General features: G+C 42.4%; 1 protein-coding gene across 1 annotated transcript in view; it reads left to right on the top strand.

Moving 5' to 3' along the window:
* LOC126416336 (uncharacterized) overlaps window positions 1-19,214 on the top strand; it is a 586,934-nt gene that overhangs the window by 134,383 nt on the left and 433,337 nt on the right. Inside the window, exon 6 of the mRNA XM_050084004.1 lies at window positions 2,047-2,285. Within this exon, the coding sequence (XP_049939961.1) occupies window positions 2,047-2,285 (239 nt within the window). The remainder of the gene's footprint in view (window positions 1-2,046; window positions 2,286-19,214) is intronic.

Genomic DNA, 19,214 nt, shown 5'->3' with positions numbered 1-19,214 from the left:
TTCTGCCACCAAGTGTAAGGAAGTCAGAGGTGCAGTTACTGTTAAATGCCAGGATGTTTGTCTCAGTGTGGCAGTGTGTACTTCCGGCTCCTTTGTGGTCACGAAATCAGGAGGGCTCAGTTAGCAGTAACATTCTTTGTTTGGTAAGACGCCGATGCAGAGATTGATGGCAGCGACTCACTGGTGTGCGTAGATCTCCGAGCAGCAGTTGCTACCTGGGCAAAGCTCGGGCCAGTTGGAAGTGTGAGTATGCACGGGGGCTGGGTGCTGCCCGAGCGAAGTGGCAGCGGTACAGGACTGACGTCACGTGTACAGCGGACAGCAGCTGCACGTGCTGGGAAGCCGGTCTCTCCCAGTTGTCAGCGAGGCGCTTGCAGAACTGCTAGAAGACGTCCAGAGACTAGATCGTGTCGCCCTGGACGTGATCCCCTCTTGCTGGCAATGGCTAGAGCCCCACTACCATCAGGTCTAACGGCAGTCTTAATTGCGATAGGCCCTTGGATTCGGTCACATAGGTGACGGAGGAAGAGCAGAGTTTGGCCGTGGCATAAGGAAATTCATCTGACCACTGTGGTGCACTGTGGTGTTGCACAGTGCTGTGCCAGGAAGCTCACTTATGCACCTCTACACAGGTTGTGAAATGGGCGTGGAAGTGTGTTGCTGGAACACTAGCCAAGGTAGCTTAACTATTATTATGTGGCTATGGAGGACCACTGTTAGCGTAGACTCGGACTGCAGAATAATAATTTCAAATTTCTGGTCTCCATGTCATGTGACGTCCTTATGATGTCTGGACTGATTACCATGCACCTCACCTACTGTATATCCACTCAACAGTCCTTTGTCTTACTTTTCTATAATCTTATAATTACAATCACCCCTCCAAGTGAATCAAATTCTCCTTTGTTATTTAAGGATATTGTAAGACTTCTTCTAATAAGCAAAATACATATATTCTTCCACAACGTTGTAGGATTTTAGATTCCCTGGATTAATGCCCAGCCTTTCTGCATTTAAAACATATCACCGCTGAAGATTGAGCTCACAGAGCACTATCGCCCAACCAGTTACACTGCCCACACTTAAATGGGCACATACCACCATTACTTTGTGTTTCCCATAAAGTCACACAGTACACTGTCTTATACACAGATTCACTACTGTTGACTATCTGACTCATTATACTAATCTTGCAGAATTGATTAAACCAACATTTCGCTTGCAGTCTTCGACAGTCATCTGCTCAATACAGTAGACGATGCGTGAATTTCTTTGCTCTTCTCTCTCTCTCTCTCTCTCTCTCTCTCTTTCTCTCTCTCCGTCCCCTTTCTTATCACGCTCCCTGGTATTTCATGCCCCAGGTGAAAGGAAATACAACATTTCAGCCTGTTTTGCTCATAGATACTGCAGAGCAGATGAACTTCAAGCAAAGTTAATACTTCCTAATCCACAAGCGACTTTCTTAATGAAATTACATATATAAGCCGACGTAAAAGAAGTCTTGTACTTTTATTATACTGGTAGTCCTTAGAGAGTTTATCACTTTTCTTGTTTTGGAATTGATTAGCTTTTCTGTACTGGATTTCCTTTTATGAAGCATTTTCTTACGATGTTGAAGTAGTTATAAGACTACACCTGTGTCATTTTATTTATTAAATATTTGAAACGAAGAATTGAACAGAAGAAATATTTGAAACGTTGTGACCTGAAATAAGTATGTTTGGAAGGTACCCCGTTTTTTAGGTGTGTCAAAGTTAATGTTAACAATTTGATTTATAATTGTTTAGTAAAATGTATGTTTTCGCAGGTGATAATTATCATATAGGTTTAGAAATATTGTAATACATTTTAAGAAATATTTTATTAATACTCTATTTATAACACTGGTAAATGTTTATAGCTTACATGAAATATTAGGTACAATACTAGTCTCATACAGCATGTTCACAGTTCAACAACTTCCAGGAAACTGAATGTCTGGTATTCATCTGAGTTTCGTGGCCGAGTATGTCTGTGTTGTTTCAGAATGACTGTCTCCTGTTTCAGAAATACTCCAGGAAGACCGTTGTGTGGTAAATAATGGCAACTGCTCACAGATATGTGAAACTGTTGGATATGAAACTGTCTGTTCCTGTCGTGAAGGATACAGTCTCACGAGCGCCACTGCCTGCACTGCAGTGTCAGCATGTGAAATTGTTCTGTCCGGTACTTCAGGAGAGTTTACTATTGGTAGTAAGCCTTGCCAGTGGCTCATAAAAGCACCAAGACGTCGTATCATATTAATTGTAAGTAGTAAAATGTACTTGTATCTTTAAAATATTACTATACTTGGATAAAAATTGTCTTCTACATGCTGTAAAGTTTTGTTGAATTATAACAGCTCAGTAATTGTGATGTAAACCAATTAAACGAGTCAGTATTGGATTCAAATCTATAAGTGACTCAATAGTTTATTATTCTCTTTGTGTAAAAGCAATATTAAGGTTATGTTACAAGTATTCTAAATTCACAAATATAGTCTGTGCTTCTGCGCAATACATAATCGCATAATTTTTTAAATTTTTAGAATTATTACACTCACACTCTGGTGAGTTTTCTCCTTGATAATGCTTGCGCCTGATGACCAAAATTAAGTTCCACATGAACTGTGACCACTTCAACTTAAAGAGAAAAGTGAAAAGTGTTTTATTCGCTGTACGAGCTGAAAGTATGGCTCGATGGTAAAGAAAGCGTCTGACTTGGAATTCAGTGGTTTTGGTGTACACGTCTTCTACGTCTTCGTCCGCAGAGCCCTTTACGGTGCACGCAGGAGGGTACGTTGTACCACTGGTAGTCACTTGCTCTCGTGTTTCACTCGCGGATGGAGCGAGGTAGAAAGGACTATCGATATGCATCCAGGCGTCCACTAAATTCGCTTATATTGTCTTCGACGTCGTTGTAAGTGCTGTACGTTAGTGTCAGTAGAACCGTTCTGTATCCAGTCACAGATTCCTGTCTCTAAACTTCCTCAATAGTGTTTCGCGCAAAGAACGTCGTTTTGCCTACAGGAATACGTATTTTGAGTTCGTGGAGTATTTATTTAATTCTCAGGAGTTGATCGAACCTACCGGTAACAAATCTAGGAGCGCATTTCTGAATTGTTTCGATGTCTTTCTTTAATCCGACCTGGTGGTGACCCCAAACACAAGAGAAGTGTTCAAGAATGCGATGCGTAAGTGAGCTACAGGCGGTCTCCGTTATAGGTCAGCCACACATTCCTAGAATTTTCAGAATGAACCGAAGTAGAGTATTCCTCTTGTCTGCAGTCGACCGTATGGATTCATTCGATTTCATATCACTTTGCAAAGTTACGCCTGGATATTTAATCGACGTGACTTTGTCAGTGATCGCGCCACTAATATGCTAAATGGACACTACAGGGTTGGTTTAGCTGCTCATCTCCATTATATTACCTTTTTGCACGTTCGGACCAAGCTGCCATTCATCACACCAGCGGTTCTAGTTTGGAACCGCGCTGCTGCTACGGCCGCAGGTTCGAATCCTACCTCGGAAATGGATGTGTGTGATGTCCTTAGGTTAGTTAGGTTTAAGTAGTTCTAAGTTCTAGGGGACTGATGACCTCAGATGTTAAGTCCCATAGTGCTCAGAGCCATTTGAACCATTAGCCATCACATCGAACAGGAGTTCTGTCGCGGTCTTTCAACGACGACTTTTTCCCTCGCACTACAGAGTCATCAGCAGATACTCGGAGATTGCTGCCCAGCCCATCTGTCAGGTCTTTTGTGTATATAGAAAACAAGAGCGGTCCAGAGGAATATGTCTCTGACGAACCTTCGTCGTGCAAGACCACGAATAAGGGTCTAGTAGCTAGAAACTCTTCGTGCCACTCGCATATCGGAGAACCAATTCCGTATTCTCGAACCTCTAACAGTCTGCATTGGCGCATAGTGTCAAACGCTGTCCAGAATGAATGCCCCCTGTCGTGTGAGAAAAGGACGAACTGAGTTTCACACGACCGTGCTGATTTTTGGACGGAATCTTTTTTGTCAAAAGGAATTTTATTTTATTCGAAGTTAACATGTTCTCAAGAATTTACCAGCACAACGACGTCAAAATATTGGTGTCTTTTACTCTTCTCATATGCGGGAGTCACTTCCGCTGGTATGCAGTAGCTTGGGACTTTGCGCTGGCTGAGATTCACGATACACCCAAGCTGAGTACGGGGGCAATGCCGAACTGGGATTCCGTCTGAACCTGGAAATTTAATTGCTCTCAAGTCTTTCAGTTGGTTTCCAATGAAAGGGATGCCTAGTTACTGGTCTTCCACACATGGACAGTGGGAGAGTCAAACGATGATACCAGGTCCTTCTAGGCGGTCCTTCCGCGTGAATGATCTTTTACAACCGGAATTGAAAACTTCAGATTTCATTTTACTACCTTCTGTTTACCCACAGGGGCTAGTAGACGAGTGACTGAATAGATGTCTGCGATCCGACTATTAATTTTACGTAACACCAGAATTTTCTCGGGTTTCGGGAAGATTTTTCGTTAACGTTTGACGTTGGGAGGTGTCATATGCTCCGCGCATTGATGTTTTTGTGGACGTAGTAACGGGCCATTAAAATTTTCCTTTCGACATTTCCGCGATATTTTTTGAAGAGAGAGATAGAGCAACAATCTCTGTTTCCTCAGTACTTTCTCAGTATTGTTATTAAACGACGGCGTTGTTAATTCACTTATTGGCCACACACACACGCGATTTGCAATTCGTTTGCTCTTAATTCCTCCACGTCCCTCATACTGACTAAACGATGGCCGTTCATTGCCTGACACAAATTATGTGCTTCAGCCGGCGTAGGGAGTCTCCTTCCTTGATGGATTTCTGAACATTGATAACCATCGTCGCTATTACGATATCATGATCATTAATCCCTCGTTCTATACTCACACTGTCGATCACGTCAGACCTGATTATAACTACAAGGTCTAAAATACTTCTATTGTCTGTGTATTTATGGGATGCCGGGTTAATAACAATAATTATCACTCACGGGTAATCATAAGTAGTAGGAAATGGAACACTGTCAACAAAGACCTTTTGCTGTCTGTTGCTAAAGTAAGAGGTGAACCAGTTGTGAGCTACTCCCCGTACTCTGTAATGGTCCAACTTCTGGAGCAATATTTTGTGATCGAAACAATCAAACGCCTTAGTTAAATAAAAAAAAAAACCCTGCGCTCGAAACCCACCCAGTATCTCACAAAGAAAAGAGAATATAGCATTTTAAGTTGTTAAACAACTTCTCAAGACGAACTGTACATTTGATAGCAGATCGTGTGATACAAAATGATCAATTATCCTTACATACAAAGCCTTTTGAATAACGCTAGCAAACACTGATGGCATAGACGTAGGTCTAAAATTATCTAAATTATCTCTTTCTCCCTCTTTATAAAGCGGCCTTACTACTGAGTGCTTTAATGGTTCAGGAAACTGTCCATTCCTAAACTAAAAATTACAAATATGGCTAAATACAGGGCTAACATGTGCAGCACCGTACTTTAACATTCCGCTAGACACTCCATCATATCCATGAGACTCCTTAGTCTTCCGTGATTTAATTATTGACCCAATCTGCCCCTTGTCTATATCACAGAGGAATATTTCAGACACCAATCTCGGAAAGGCATTTGCCAAGAGAGTTATATGATTCCCTGTAGAAACTTAACTTTTTACTTAATTCACCAGCAATGTTCAGAAAATGATTGTTAAATACTGTACATATATCTGATGTACCTGTAACAGAAATATTTTTACTACTAACTGACTTTATATCGTCGATCTTGTGCTACAAACCAGACACTTCCTTCACAACTGACCATATAGTTATAATTTTATCCCGTGAATTAGCTATTCCATTTGCATACCACATACTCTTTACCTTCCTAACAACATTTTTAAGCACCTTACAGTGCTGTTTGTAATGGGCTACTGTAGCTTGATTGTGACTATTTCTAACATTTTGATATAATTCCCACTTCGTTCTTCATGATATCCTTATCCCACTAGTCAGCCACACGGGCTGCCTTTTACTGTTAGTACCCCGTTTAGAACGTTCTAATGGAAAGCAACTATCAAAGAGCATGAGAAATGTGTTAGGGAAATCATTATATTAGTCATCCATGTTATCTGCACTATAAACACCATGCCACTCTTGTTCCTTTACTATGTTTAAAAAACTCTCTATTCCTGTTGGATTAACTTTCCTACATAGTTTGTAATTTATCTGTGACGTTTGTTTGGGTACACAAGCCTTTTAATGTTAAAATATGTGCATCATGGTCTTAAAGGCCATTCACCCTTTTACTAACAGAATCCCCATCTAGTAATGAAGAATGAATAAAAATATTGTCTATGGCTTTGCTACTGTTCCCCTGCACCCTAGTCGGGAAAACACACTCTGCATCAGATCATATGAATTTAGGCGATCTACCAACATATGACAGCACAAGCTTGAGAAATATCTGCGAGAGGGCCATCTTTTCTAACGACGAAAGATAAATTTTTGTTTCCGAATTGCAGTTGTACACTGCTACAAAGCAATAGGCCCTGACGTATTTCAGAACATATCTGTCGATTCAATCTGTTTTGTAATTTTCAAAGACTTGCTGCCGATCTTCCTTCGCACAATCTTCCTGAGATTGAGTTTATTATTGCAATTTCGTATCTTACGTTTATTACAGTAGTTTAAAATGCTTGGCATCTTTGTCACGACAGGAAGGTAGTATGAAAAGAGGGCTGGCAGGGCCAGCGACATAGAAAGGAAAAAATGAAGTGAGCCATCATCGCGTTTCTCTTTGTAACGTAGTAAACTTTTATTTACAAGTTAACAATTTCATTGGTACAGATGAAAGATACCTTTAAGTTCCCGGTGTTCCCAGGCGGGTCACCCATCCAAGTACCAACCGGGCCCGATGTTGCTTACAGAAGCAGATAGCATTTTGCTGTCCGTCTTGTCTCAACGGCATATTATTTACATTTCTGGTTTCGTCATAATAACTGTCGCGACAGCGTGTTGACTGTCTACCCCCTCTGCCTCTACCACGGCCTTGATTATAATAATTAGACCTTGTATTCCGAATCTCCACACTCCCGACATTCCTGTCGTCACCGTCGTTGTTTATGTTGTTTACGTGGTCGTTAAAAGACCTCTTATTATTTTGCGTCTGCTCGTCAGCAACTCTTTCTACTCAGTGAACCCATCCACGTCATCCCTAGGTGCGAAAATGATTCTTTTCTGCCAGTACCAAGGCAACTTACCTTCTAGTCTCATGACAATCATTTCCGGCTTCATCACATGTGACAGCCGTGGACCCCACTTCCTAGAGAAATCTTTTACTGACTCACGCCCAGGAGCAAACTTTCCACCACTCCAAAACTCTCTTCAAACATCGTTTTGTTTACTGTGTGAGCAGTACTCATTAAGAAATGCAGATTTAATTTCAGAAAGAGTTTTGCATCTTATCATTACGTCAGCTGACCAGCGCAAAGCATCTCATGACAAATGACTTCTTATGAAGGAAATTTTCTCTAGCTCTCACCATGCATTACGTAAAACATGTTCAAAATCATTGCAGAACTCTAATGGGTGAAATTGTTCGTCTGGATCAAAACGTGAAAACTGACGACATCCGATGAAAGTGGCGTCAACTGAAGCCATATGCTGTACAATAGCATTACTAGAACTACCAGAGGTTATTCTATTTTCTATGTCAGTAATACTAGTATTTAGTTGTTCCGCTTGTAGTTCTACTGCTTCTACTCTGTCAGCGCATCTTTTGTCCACATCGCCACATAATTTCAAACAATCAGCATTTATTTTCTTAATATCTTTCTGACAAGCATTTATGTTAATATTTACTTCCTCAAATCGATTATACCAATGTTTGGATTCTATTCCTTCTGACAACTTCCGTTCCACAAGTTCATCTGCGTCTGTGAAATCTTTACGAACTTTGTCAAATTCGGTTTTTAATGTATTAAGCAGTTTATTTAGCTGTTGCCCTACTTTGATTTGCAGATCATGGCATTATCATCAATTTTATAATTTGAACTACTGAGTTTTGAAATCATTTCAGCCTTTAATTCTTTATTACTAGACTCAATCTTACTTGTTTCCTATTGAATTCCATTTTATTGTTTAGTTCTTTATTACTATATTCAGTGTTACTGTGTAGTTCTTTACTACCCCTAACTTCTTTACTACTAGATTCAGTCTTACTGTTCAGTTCTTTATGACGCGATTCAAGTTCGACAAACAGTAATTGCATCCAATTTGGTGTCCCTACATTGCCACTTGGCATTTGCACTGATTTAAAAGGAGTTTCTAGCATTCCCTGACTTGGATGGCCTTCTCCCTTTAGACCTCAACTTCAGTTACTTCGCCATGATAAAAAGGTTCTAACTTTGCAGTATCAATGAAATTCAAATCAGATTCTACTTTTAACAAATCACACTCCGATTTTCGATTTATTGGTTTGACGGAACCATCATGATTTTAATGTGGATGATAGAGGTCGTAGCGGAAAAAGGGACGCGAGACATGGTAATTATTTTCAGCAGGATACCAGTTGCGTAAGACAGACATCTGAGATCTGCAGGGAATGGCCAGGTTAATTTCTGAAGATAATAAGACTACAAGTAACGTTTCCAGAATGAGATTCTGACTCTGCAACGGAGTGTGCGCTGATACGAAACTTCCTGGCAGATTAAAACTGTGTGCGCGACCGAGACTCGATCTCGAACTCGAATTCAGTTCGAGTCTCGGTCGGGCACACAGTTTTAATCTGCCAGGAAGTTACAAGTAACGTTACTGCGTGGGGGCTCATAATTTATGATAAATCCACGATGGAGAACGGGGTGGCCAAAAGTGATGAGGGTGTACAAATGAGATATGATTGTGTGATAGCCTGTTACCCTTGTTTATCGCCTTTACCGCCACAGAAATCAGACTACTGCCAGCTACAAAGAGATGAAATCGCCTACAGAAACATGTAAGCATACTCACTGTTGCTGTGATTAACTAGGAAGTAATGGAGCTGTGTTGTAGGCGCTGATGATGCTCATACGTTATTGAGCGACTCTTTCAACGGCACAAATTAATTTTGAATTTTATTCTGGATGACAGCGACCCCTGTTGAAGTACCTTGGTAGTGCGACGTAATTAATCAGGAGAAAGTGCACACTGTGACGTAATGAACCAGGAGAAAGTGGAGAGCATCCACATATTCCAGCACCATCTACCCATCTGCACCGTCACATTTGTATACAGGGTGTTACAAAAAGGTACGGCCAAACTTTCAGGAAAAATTCCTCACACACAAATAAAGAGAAGATGTTATGTGGACATTTGTCCGGAAACGCTTAATTTGCATGTTAAGAGCTCATTTTAGTTTCGTCAGTATGTACTGTACTTCCTCGATTCACCGCCATGATTTCATAGGGGATACTCTACCTGTGCTGCTACAACACGTGCCTTTACAAGTACGACACAACATGTGGTTCATGCACGATGGAGCTCCTGCACATTTCAGTCGAAGTGTTCGTACGCTTCTCAATAAGAGATTCGGTGACCGACGGATTGGTAGAGGCAGACCATGGCCTCCACGCTCTCCTGACCTCAACCCTCTTGACTTTCATTTATGGGGGCATTTGAATGCTCTTGTCTACGCAACCCCGGTACCAAATGTAGAGACTCTTCGTGCTCGTATTGTGGGCGGCTGTGATACAATACGCCATTCTCCAGGGCTGCATCAGCGCATCAGGGATTCCATGCGACGGAGGGTAGATGCATGTGTCCTCGCTAACGGAGGACATTTTGAACATTTCCTGTAACAAAGTGTTTGAAGTCACGCTGTTTCATTCTGTTGCTGTATGTTTCCATTCCATGATTAATGTGATTTGAAGAGAAGTAATAAAATGAGCCCGACCCATGTCCACATAACATATTTTCTTTCTTTGTGTGTGAGGAATGTTTCCTGAAAGTTTGGCCGTACCTTTTTGTAACACCCTGTATACCCAGACGCTGTTTTGGGTGGCTGTGTGTAAACCCTTTTTTAAAATTTCCGAGACTGAAATCTAAATAAAGTAATGACAGCTACGATGATGAGGGTCATCCAGTTACTACCCCCTATTTTTAATTTATGGCTGTTGGGTTGGCAAAACTCATATAGTTATTTCTGTCGTATTTCAAGAAGGTCTCAATTTCGCAGCTGTTTTGCGCTGCTTGTTTGAAGCACAACTTTCGTTCCTGGCTTGCTACCCCGCACAAGAAACACATCGGCCGTGGAAACATATTCATTCCCGGTGCGAGGACGTCAGGGACTTGGCAGCATTGTAGAACATGTCTGGAAGCTCTGCCATAGCGCAGTTGCTTCTTGGAGTGGCAGAGGATTGTCCTGCTAAATTCGCTTGATATTTTTTCGGTTTTTTAATTAAATATTCAGAATAATTTTCACTCATCTTTTGTCATGTAAATCTCAAATGTATGTTTTTTGTCCAGGAAGGTCATTACACGCAGAAGCGACGAGTAATTTTGCGTTTTTCATCGCAAATTATCTGTTGTACTCACCCTAGGACAATGAAAGAGCAATACGCACCGCTGTTGGCCGCTAACTCTGTGGAAAGGACGCATCGCTGTACGGCGAAGGCTGCAGTCGAGCGGGAGAGCAGCGTCTTAACCTGACCCACGAGACAGGTGCAACCGTTGGGGTTCCTCAATGTGGCGAATTCTTCACATCAAAGCGGTTTCTTGCGTGCGAGCGACCATGTCGCGCTACAGGATGGCTGCTTAGAGACAACCAGATGTTTCTATAAAACGGCGTCCTTAACCTGTAGAAACTGTAGCTCGACAGTAAGGCTACAGAATTAGGTTTACTTAAGAAAATAAAGCGAAAAGGAATGCTGGCATGAAATTTACAAAGGGAGGAATCCCCATGGAGAATTTCGAAAGTATCGTCAAGTACGAAGATCACCAGACAGGTTCTTCGAATAAACGTGAATGAGTAGAGGAGCATTCGACTATCTCATCAATAAATTAAATACGAATGTTTGTTTTTTTACATGATCAAGAACTTTTAACAGCCAATAAATGCGGAGGAGTGACTATTACATGACTAGCTACGCTAAATACAAACATAAGGACACCGATTGGTAACACAGAGCAGTAGCTAGCTGTGGTGTAGGGGTAGCTTATACAGTTCATGAATATGTGTGCGTAAAAGTACACGGGTTCGATACCCCTCTGTCCTAATATTTTTACTGACTCAGTTACGACTCTGTATATTAAGTTTCATACATACTGTTTACACTGCATCACTAAGTATATTTTTAAGGTCTTGCCAAAGAACTTGATCTTCACACCTATCCCACTACATCACCCACATTTAATTCCTAATAAATTACAATGAACCATGAAATTTTACAGATATTTGATGTTGCGAAAGCAATTCATCAGCAGTCAGTGCTATGGCGAAGCGCTTCAATTACTCTAAACAGTCTGTAAATAGTCTCTAAATAGTCTGTAAAAGTAAAGCTTACAAAATTTTTGAAAAAGAAAGTCAAACGTTTTGTGTACTAATTTGTCTAAAAGTATGAAATAAAAAATATTGGGGAAACGTTTGGTGCATCTCATTTTCTGTTCACGATTTCGAGCATCATTCAAAGGCAGGTAGAAAGTTTGTCTGATCTACTAATTTCTTTTACACAAATCACTTCATAAAATATTTGACTAATTTCTTCCATTTTTGAATTTCAAGTTTTATTCAGAAAGCATGATCTTACTGACTCCTCGTTTACCTTCCTAACGTACTTGATTCGAAGGAAGTCATTTTGACATTTAAATACCGCACCAATGTATCTTTTTAAGTGCAAAATAGCTAGGTCTTCAACAGATGATATTTTCGACACTTCATTTAAAGCAGCTTTTCGTGAAATATTTCAATTCTTCCTCAGCTTATTAATTAAGTTTTCGTTCATTACCCTGTTACTTTCAAGCAGCTAAATATTTTCATGCCAAAGTAGACCTCATGCTGGGCACTTTGATACCCCGTTTACCTGTTCCCCTCCCTTTGTTTGCGTATGAAAATTTGGACAAAACCTCATGGTATAAGTTATAGGGAGTCTTGTTTTTGCTCTGCTCACGCATTTACAAAAACGTATCGACTGTTAATCATATCATAAAGTAGTCCTTTCTGCGTGCTATCATTTCCAAAAATCGTCGTTTCGATATCTTGAACCTTTTATGAGATACGACGATTTTTACGACCACTTGATTCCCGAAGCGCCGGAAAGGCTAGGACGCGACGCGAGCGACCCGTCCGCGGATATAACAACCAATATCTCAAGAGTGAAAAGAGACATCATTCCCGTCTCAACTTTAAATATAATTTAGATATATTGGTTACATTTCATTCGCAATAATGTATGGCCTTAAATGAACTATACGGAGAGTCTACACAATGTGATTTTACCTCTGCAAATTCTTAAAAATTTCGTGCAGCCATGGCTCAATTTCGTGCAGCACAGTAACTATGACGAATAACGAAAATAAATTCTGACCTTTATCATTTAAGGATATCAAGCTATAGGTTGCGCAAGAATCAATTATTTTCACCGAATAGTTTTCTTAAAATCGGATGTTCAGTAATTCATAGCTGTCGTCGCGTCCACTCCACTGCTTTGCCGAGAAGACACGTGGCTGTCGCTCTGTGTCGCGCGTGCTGCAGTGACAAGATTCAAACACGTTTGAACTCAAACACATCGCCAGTTGCAACGGGAGACAGGCAGCGACACAGATCTCGCTCACTTAGGACATTTCCATAACTACACCTGCAGTTGTGTTTTGTCGCCTGAAGCTGTCGCGCACTGTCGCTCGCTTCTGTCGCTCACGTAGGACACGGCCTTAGTCAGTGCAAATGTTCGAACTTCAGCGACTGCCTTCACCGCCCCATTAACTCAAAGAGCACAAAATGATACAGATTTTCATTTTTTTTCGTTTAACGCTATGTTTTCTAACTCATAAACAACGTTACTCATGACCTTCAGATTGCATAGTTCAATATGTCATCATACGCACAATACTAGAAACTCAAATAAAACATTTATAAATACACTTATAGGAACTTGTTTACCGAACATAATTGCCGCGACTTCCACACCAACCTACTTTTCTCGGGTAAATTTTGCCTCCAGTGGTCTATTACATATTTAGCATTCCTCATGTCGTATGCTGCATGTGTGCTGGTTACTACATTGTTGTTACTGCACGATGTACACTCGTTTTATAGAATATATTTCGCATGAGAACCCAACTACAATGTTAAACAATCTTATGTTAGCCAGAGTGACTGCAGAAACATCTCCTGTAGATCGCTATTGGTGATAAACTTAAAACCCATTGCATCAAGATCACCTGGGCTGCAGTTGTTTTATCTAAGGAGTTGAGCTATGGCTGTTTTGAAGGAAATTGTTTTGCTACAGCCCTGCACACCAGCCTTCCCTGTGCAAGACTCTTCTTCTCTGAAAAACAAACAACCACAACCATTTACGCGGGCTCTAGCGTTGGTCTCACTGTAAAGCACCCGCCCCCCAATCTCCGGACCATTTTTAAATTAAGTACTACCTGGCGCCTCGGAATGCACGATATTAACATTTTTTATTCAGTTAGTGCCATAAAGATTTTCTTTCCCTAACACAGTTCACCACATCTTTATTAGTTGTCTGATCTAGTCATCCTTCTATACCACCATACTTCGAAACGTCTGATCTCTTTTTATATCTGATGTCTGCTGTCCACATTTCGCTTTCCATATAAGACAGCACGCGGGGTAAATACTGTCTGACAACGCGTTCCTAAATCATAACACATTTAAAACAATATAAAAATGATTAGTATATTTATCAAAGTGAGTAGAATATCAGTAGTTGCAAGTGATTTTTAGTATTCTTTGCGGACTTAGGAAGCAAACGCAGCTTCTACCTGTTAATGAGTGACATACCTTGTTACAAAACACTGAAAGCCATTGTTTTTGACAGAATTTAACGGACACAGTGAGTTAATAAGTTGCTCGTATTTGTGGCTGAATATCCAGGAGATTACCTATTTGGAAATTGGAATATAGATTATGTTAATCTGTTTGTTGTGTAATTGTTACAATTTGAACCCATAAATGGAAGGATGTGCAGACTCAGACTAAGAGGGAAATTTAGAAATACATCAATAGCGAATGAACATGCACCGACAGAGGAAAAAGTGAATATAAAGAACAGTTCTATGAAGACTTGGAAAAAGGATGGTGCGCAGTACCTAAATATGACCTGATGCTAGTAACAGCAGATTTTAATGAAAGATAGGGGGGAGTAAATATCTATATGGAGTTTCTGGAAAATATTCACTACACGAAGAAAACAATGAGAATGGAGAGTTACTACGCCAATTCGCAGCAAGGAATAATGTGATTATTAAAAGTACCTGCTTCCCACACAAAAGGATCCATCTGGGTAGTTAGAAGTCTGCAGCCAATGGAGTAGTCGATAAGAATGACCATTTTTGTTTCGTGATTGCGCGCCACTACACGTCAGTTGTTGATGTACGGAGCTGCAGAGGACCAAATTGTGACTCAGACCGCTTTGTGATAAAATCAGTCTGTCGCTAAGAAATGGCAGCAGAACGGGAAAGATGATGAACTGGAATACCGACAAACTGAAAATCCCTGATGAACTAAAAAAATACCAAGTAACACTAAGCATGTGAAAACAATAAAGGTATAATACACCTAAGCACAGCTTATAAGATCATCACAATTATATGAAACGAAAGGGTAGAGAAGTGTGCCGAAGACATAGTACGGGAACAATAGTGTAGCTTTCGACCGGGCAAAGGAACAACTGATCAAATATTTGTGATAGGACAAATGATGGAAAAGTTCTATGAGTATAATATACAACTGCATATTCTCCTTATCAACTTCAAACAAGCCTTTGGCAGCATGAACCGGCAAGAACTGTACAGAGTGCTGTAAGAAGTTGGTATATGAGCTAAACTAATAAGACAAATCAGAATGACAATGACAGAGACAAGAGCAGAAGCATAGGTCCTAAGCAGAACAAGTGGAAGCATTGACTTTAATAAAGAAGTGAAGCAAACTGATAGTCTCTCCACTACCCTATTCAATATAGTGCTACACAGTGTAGTAATTAAAGTCAACAAAAGAGGTACCACGTTCATGAAAACTAGCCAGATATGTGCATAACCTGATGGCATTACTATAATAGGAAGAAATATCAATACACTCTAAGAAACATACCGGGCAATGGAAACAGAAGCCTTAAAAATTGGCCTCATAGTAAATGAAAAGAAAACAAAGTATATAGTAATGTCACAATAAGAGGCCAGAGAACCTCTAAAGACCTAAACAGCAATAGGAAAGGTTCCAAACGACTGTTCTCTTGTAACTTCTTGAGAGCTCTAATAACAAAAGATAACAGTATTGGAAAGGCTATGAAGGAAAGAGTACAAGGAGGAAACAGAGCTTACTTCGCAAATATGAAACTTCTCAGAAATAGCCTTGTTACAAGGAAAACAAAACCGGTAATATATAACTCACTAGTCCGCCCAGTTATCACATACGGGTCGGAGGTATGGACGTTGACACAACATGAGAAAAATGCACTAAGAACCTTTGAGCGGAAAATACTACGCAAAATCTGTGTTCCGGTAAGGGAGGAAGAAGACCTGAGAATATGCTACAACGCAGAGTTACAAGTGTTAATACAAGGTAGGGACATAGTAAAATCTGTGAAATCACAGTGAATACGATGGTTAGGACAAGTAGAGAGAATGGCAGGGGATAGAATTCCAAAGAAAATGATGAACGGTGTGATCCATTCAGGTAGGCGAAAAGGGATACCTAGAAGAAGACGGATTGGCGATGTAATAGTGGATCTCATCAGTATGGGAGACCAGGGGTGGAAGCGAGCATCAAACAACCGAGAAATGTGGAGGAAGATCTGTGAAGAGACCAAGGCCCACCAAGGGCTGTAGCGCTACCGAGGAAGAAGAGGAGGACTGTTTCACAAATTGTGTACTCCTATATACACTCCTGGAAATGGAAAAAAGAACACATTGACACCGGTGTGTCAGACCTACCATACTTGCTCCGGACACTGCGAGAGGGCTGTACAAGCAATGATCACACGCACGGCACAGCGGACACACCAGGAACCGCGGTGTTGGCCGTCGAATGGCGCTAGCTCTGCAGCATTTCTGCACCGCCGCCGTCAGTGTCAGCCAGTTTGCCGTGGCATACGGAGCTCCATCGCAGTCTTTAACACTGGTAGCATGCCGCGACAGCGTGGACGTGAACCGTATGTGCAGCTGACGGACTTTGAGCGAGGGCGTATAGTGGGCATGCGGGAGGCCGGATGGACGTACCGCCGAATTGCTCAACACGTGGGGCGTGAGGTCTCCACAGTACATCGATGTTGTCGCCAGTGGTCGGCGGAAAGTGCACGTGCCCGTCGACCTGGGACCAGACCGCAGCGACGCACGGATGCACGCCAAGACCGTAGGATCCTACGCAGTGCCGTAGGGGACCGCACCGCCACTTCCCAGCAACTTTGGGACACTCTTGCTCCTGGGGTATCGGCGAGGACCATTCGCAACCGTCTCCATGAAGCTGGGCTACGGTCCCGCACACCGTTAGGCCGTCTTCCGCTCACGCCCCAACATCGTGCAGCCCGCCTCCAGTGGTGTCGCGACAGGCGTGAATGGAGGGACGAATGGAGACGTGTCGTCTTCAGCGATGAGAGTCGCTTCTGGCTTGGTGCCAATGATGGTCGTATGCGTGTTTGGCGCCGTGCAGGTGAGCGCCACAATCAGGACTGCATACGACCGAGGCACACAGGGCCAACACCCGCCATCATGGTGTGGGGAGCGATCTCCTACACTGGCCGTACACCACTGGTGATCGTCGAGGGGACACTGAATAGTGCACGGTACATCCAAACCGTCATCGAACCCATCGTTCTACCATTCGTAGACCGGCAAGGGAACTTGCTGTTCCAACAGGATAATGCACGTCCGCATGTATCCCGCGCCACCCAACGTGCTCTAGATGGTGTAAGTCAACTACCCTGGCCAGCAAGATCTCCGGATCTGTCCCCCATTGAGCATGTTTGGGACTGGATGAAGCGTCGTCTCACGCGGTCTGCACGTCCAGCACGAACGCTGGTCCAACTGAGGCGCCAGGTGGAAATGGCATGGCAAACCGTTCCACAGGACTACATCCAGCATCTCTACGATCGTCTCCATGGGAGAATAGCAGCCTGCATTGCTGCGAAAGGTGGATATACACTGTACTAGTGCCGACATTGTGCATGCTCTGTTGCCTGTGTCTATGTGCCTGTGGTTCTGTCAGTGTGATCATGTGATGTATCTGACCCCAGGAATGTGTCAATAAAGTTTCCCCTTCCTGGGACAATGAATTCACGGTGTTCTTATTTCAATTTCCAGGAGTGTATAAAAATTTAAATGAAATTTGCACACAGAGATCCTGTGTGGTGTTGTACATAGACCGCGTTGCTACACCAAAGTTGGCAATGTGAATCGATGCGGCGGACATTAGCTCGCTCAGCACAGCGGCGCCCTCACACCAGAGGTCGGTATAGTGTTGGGCTAGCAAGAGCTCTGCCCCAGTTTGCGACCTCGCCTGGAGGAGTTGACGGGATAGCATGGGACTGACGTCGTAGCCAGATAAAGTCTCCCATGGACGTGTTCATTTGAATGTCGAACACTGTATTGCATGAGAACAGTTCAATAATCTGTGCACCAAGCGGTGCTTCAGCAGTCAGTAACAGTTGCACTTATCACGCTGACTCAAAGATCTCTGTCAGAGTTACATAAATATTTTGTTCATTTATGTAATAAAATTGACTGATGTTTCATGTGTTATAGTGTGATGAGGCATTTACCAGAGCAATCAAGGAACTCGCAGTTGTGGCCGGACGGAAGTAATTTCACCTGGTCACAACACCCAGTGTCGCCATCTTCACATGACGGGTGCACTGACTGCTTGGTTCTCTGGACGTGCTTGTAGTTACCTCGTGGCGTAAGTGTGCCTCCTGGTCGCGTTAGTCGTGTCGCCTACAGTATTTGTCTGCCTCTCATACACTTGTTTACCTGATTCTAATTTACTACCTGTTGGCCGCTTTTATCAGTGTCGGTCGTCATTCCTTTTCGGCTTTTCGATGTTCTGATATCATAGAGATTCATAGCGGACGTCCCGATCCGTTGCATTGCCTCCTGCTCTTCTGCAACTTCGTGCAGATATTTGGCCGGGAATCGGGCTGGGACGTGCAACATCCTCTTGCCGCGTTACTTTGCTTCGTCCGAAGCTTCTTATTAAGTCATGTCGGCGCGTAATTATTACTGGACGTATGAAGTGCCTCTGGATATTAAGGCCACTTTCAACGGACAATTCCGAGTTTTGATTAAAGAGAGGATAGAGAGGCACATTTAAGGCATCCCAGATGTGCTCCAAAACGTTCAAGTCTGGGGAGTTTGGTGGCCAGCGGTAGTGTTTAAACTCAGAAGACTGTTCCTAAAGCCACTCTGTAGCAATTATGGACGTGTGGGGTGTCGCATTGTCCTGCTGAAATTCTCGAAGTCCGTCGGAACAGACAGTCTACATGAATGAATGAAGGTGATCAGACAGGATGCTTACGTACGTCTCACCTGTCAGAGTCGTATCTAGACTTATCAGGGATCCCATATCACTTCAACTCCACACGCCCCGCACCATTACGGAGCCTCCACCAGGTTGAACAGTCCCCTGATCACATGCAGGGTCTGTGGATTCCTGAGGTTGTCTCCATACCCGAACACATCCATCCGCTCGATACAATTTGAAACGAGACTCGTCCGATCAGGCAACATGTTTCGAGTCATCAACAGTCAATTGTCGGTGCCGACTGGCCTTGCTGAGGCGTAAAGCTTTGTGTCGTGCAGTCATCATGGGTACACGAGTGCGTCTTCGGCTCCGAAAGCCCATATCGATGATGTTTCGTTGAATGGTTCGCACGCTGACACTTGATGGCCCGGCATTGAAACCTCCAGCAATTTGCGGATGGGTTGCACTTCTGTAACACTGAATGATTC

Source organism: Schistocerca serialis, chromosome 8 (assembly GCF_023864345.2).
Source record: "Schistocerca serialis cubense isolate TAMUIC-IGC-003099 chromosome 8, iqSchSeri2.2, whole genome shotgun sequence".
NCBI lineage: Eukaryota > Metazoa > Arthropoda > Insecta > Orthoptera > Acrididae > Schistocerca > Schistocerca serialis.
Note: the sequence above shows the minus strand (reverse complement) of the source record. Positions and strands in the feature narration are given on the sequence as shown.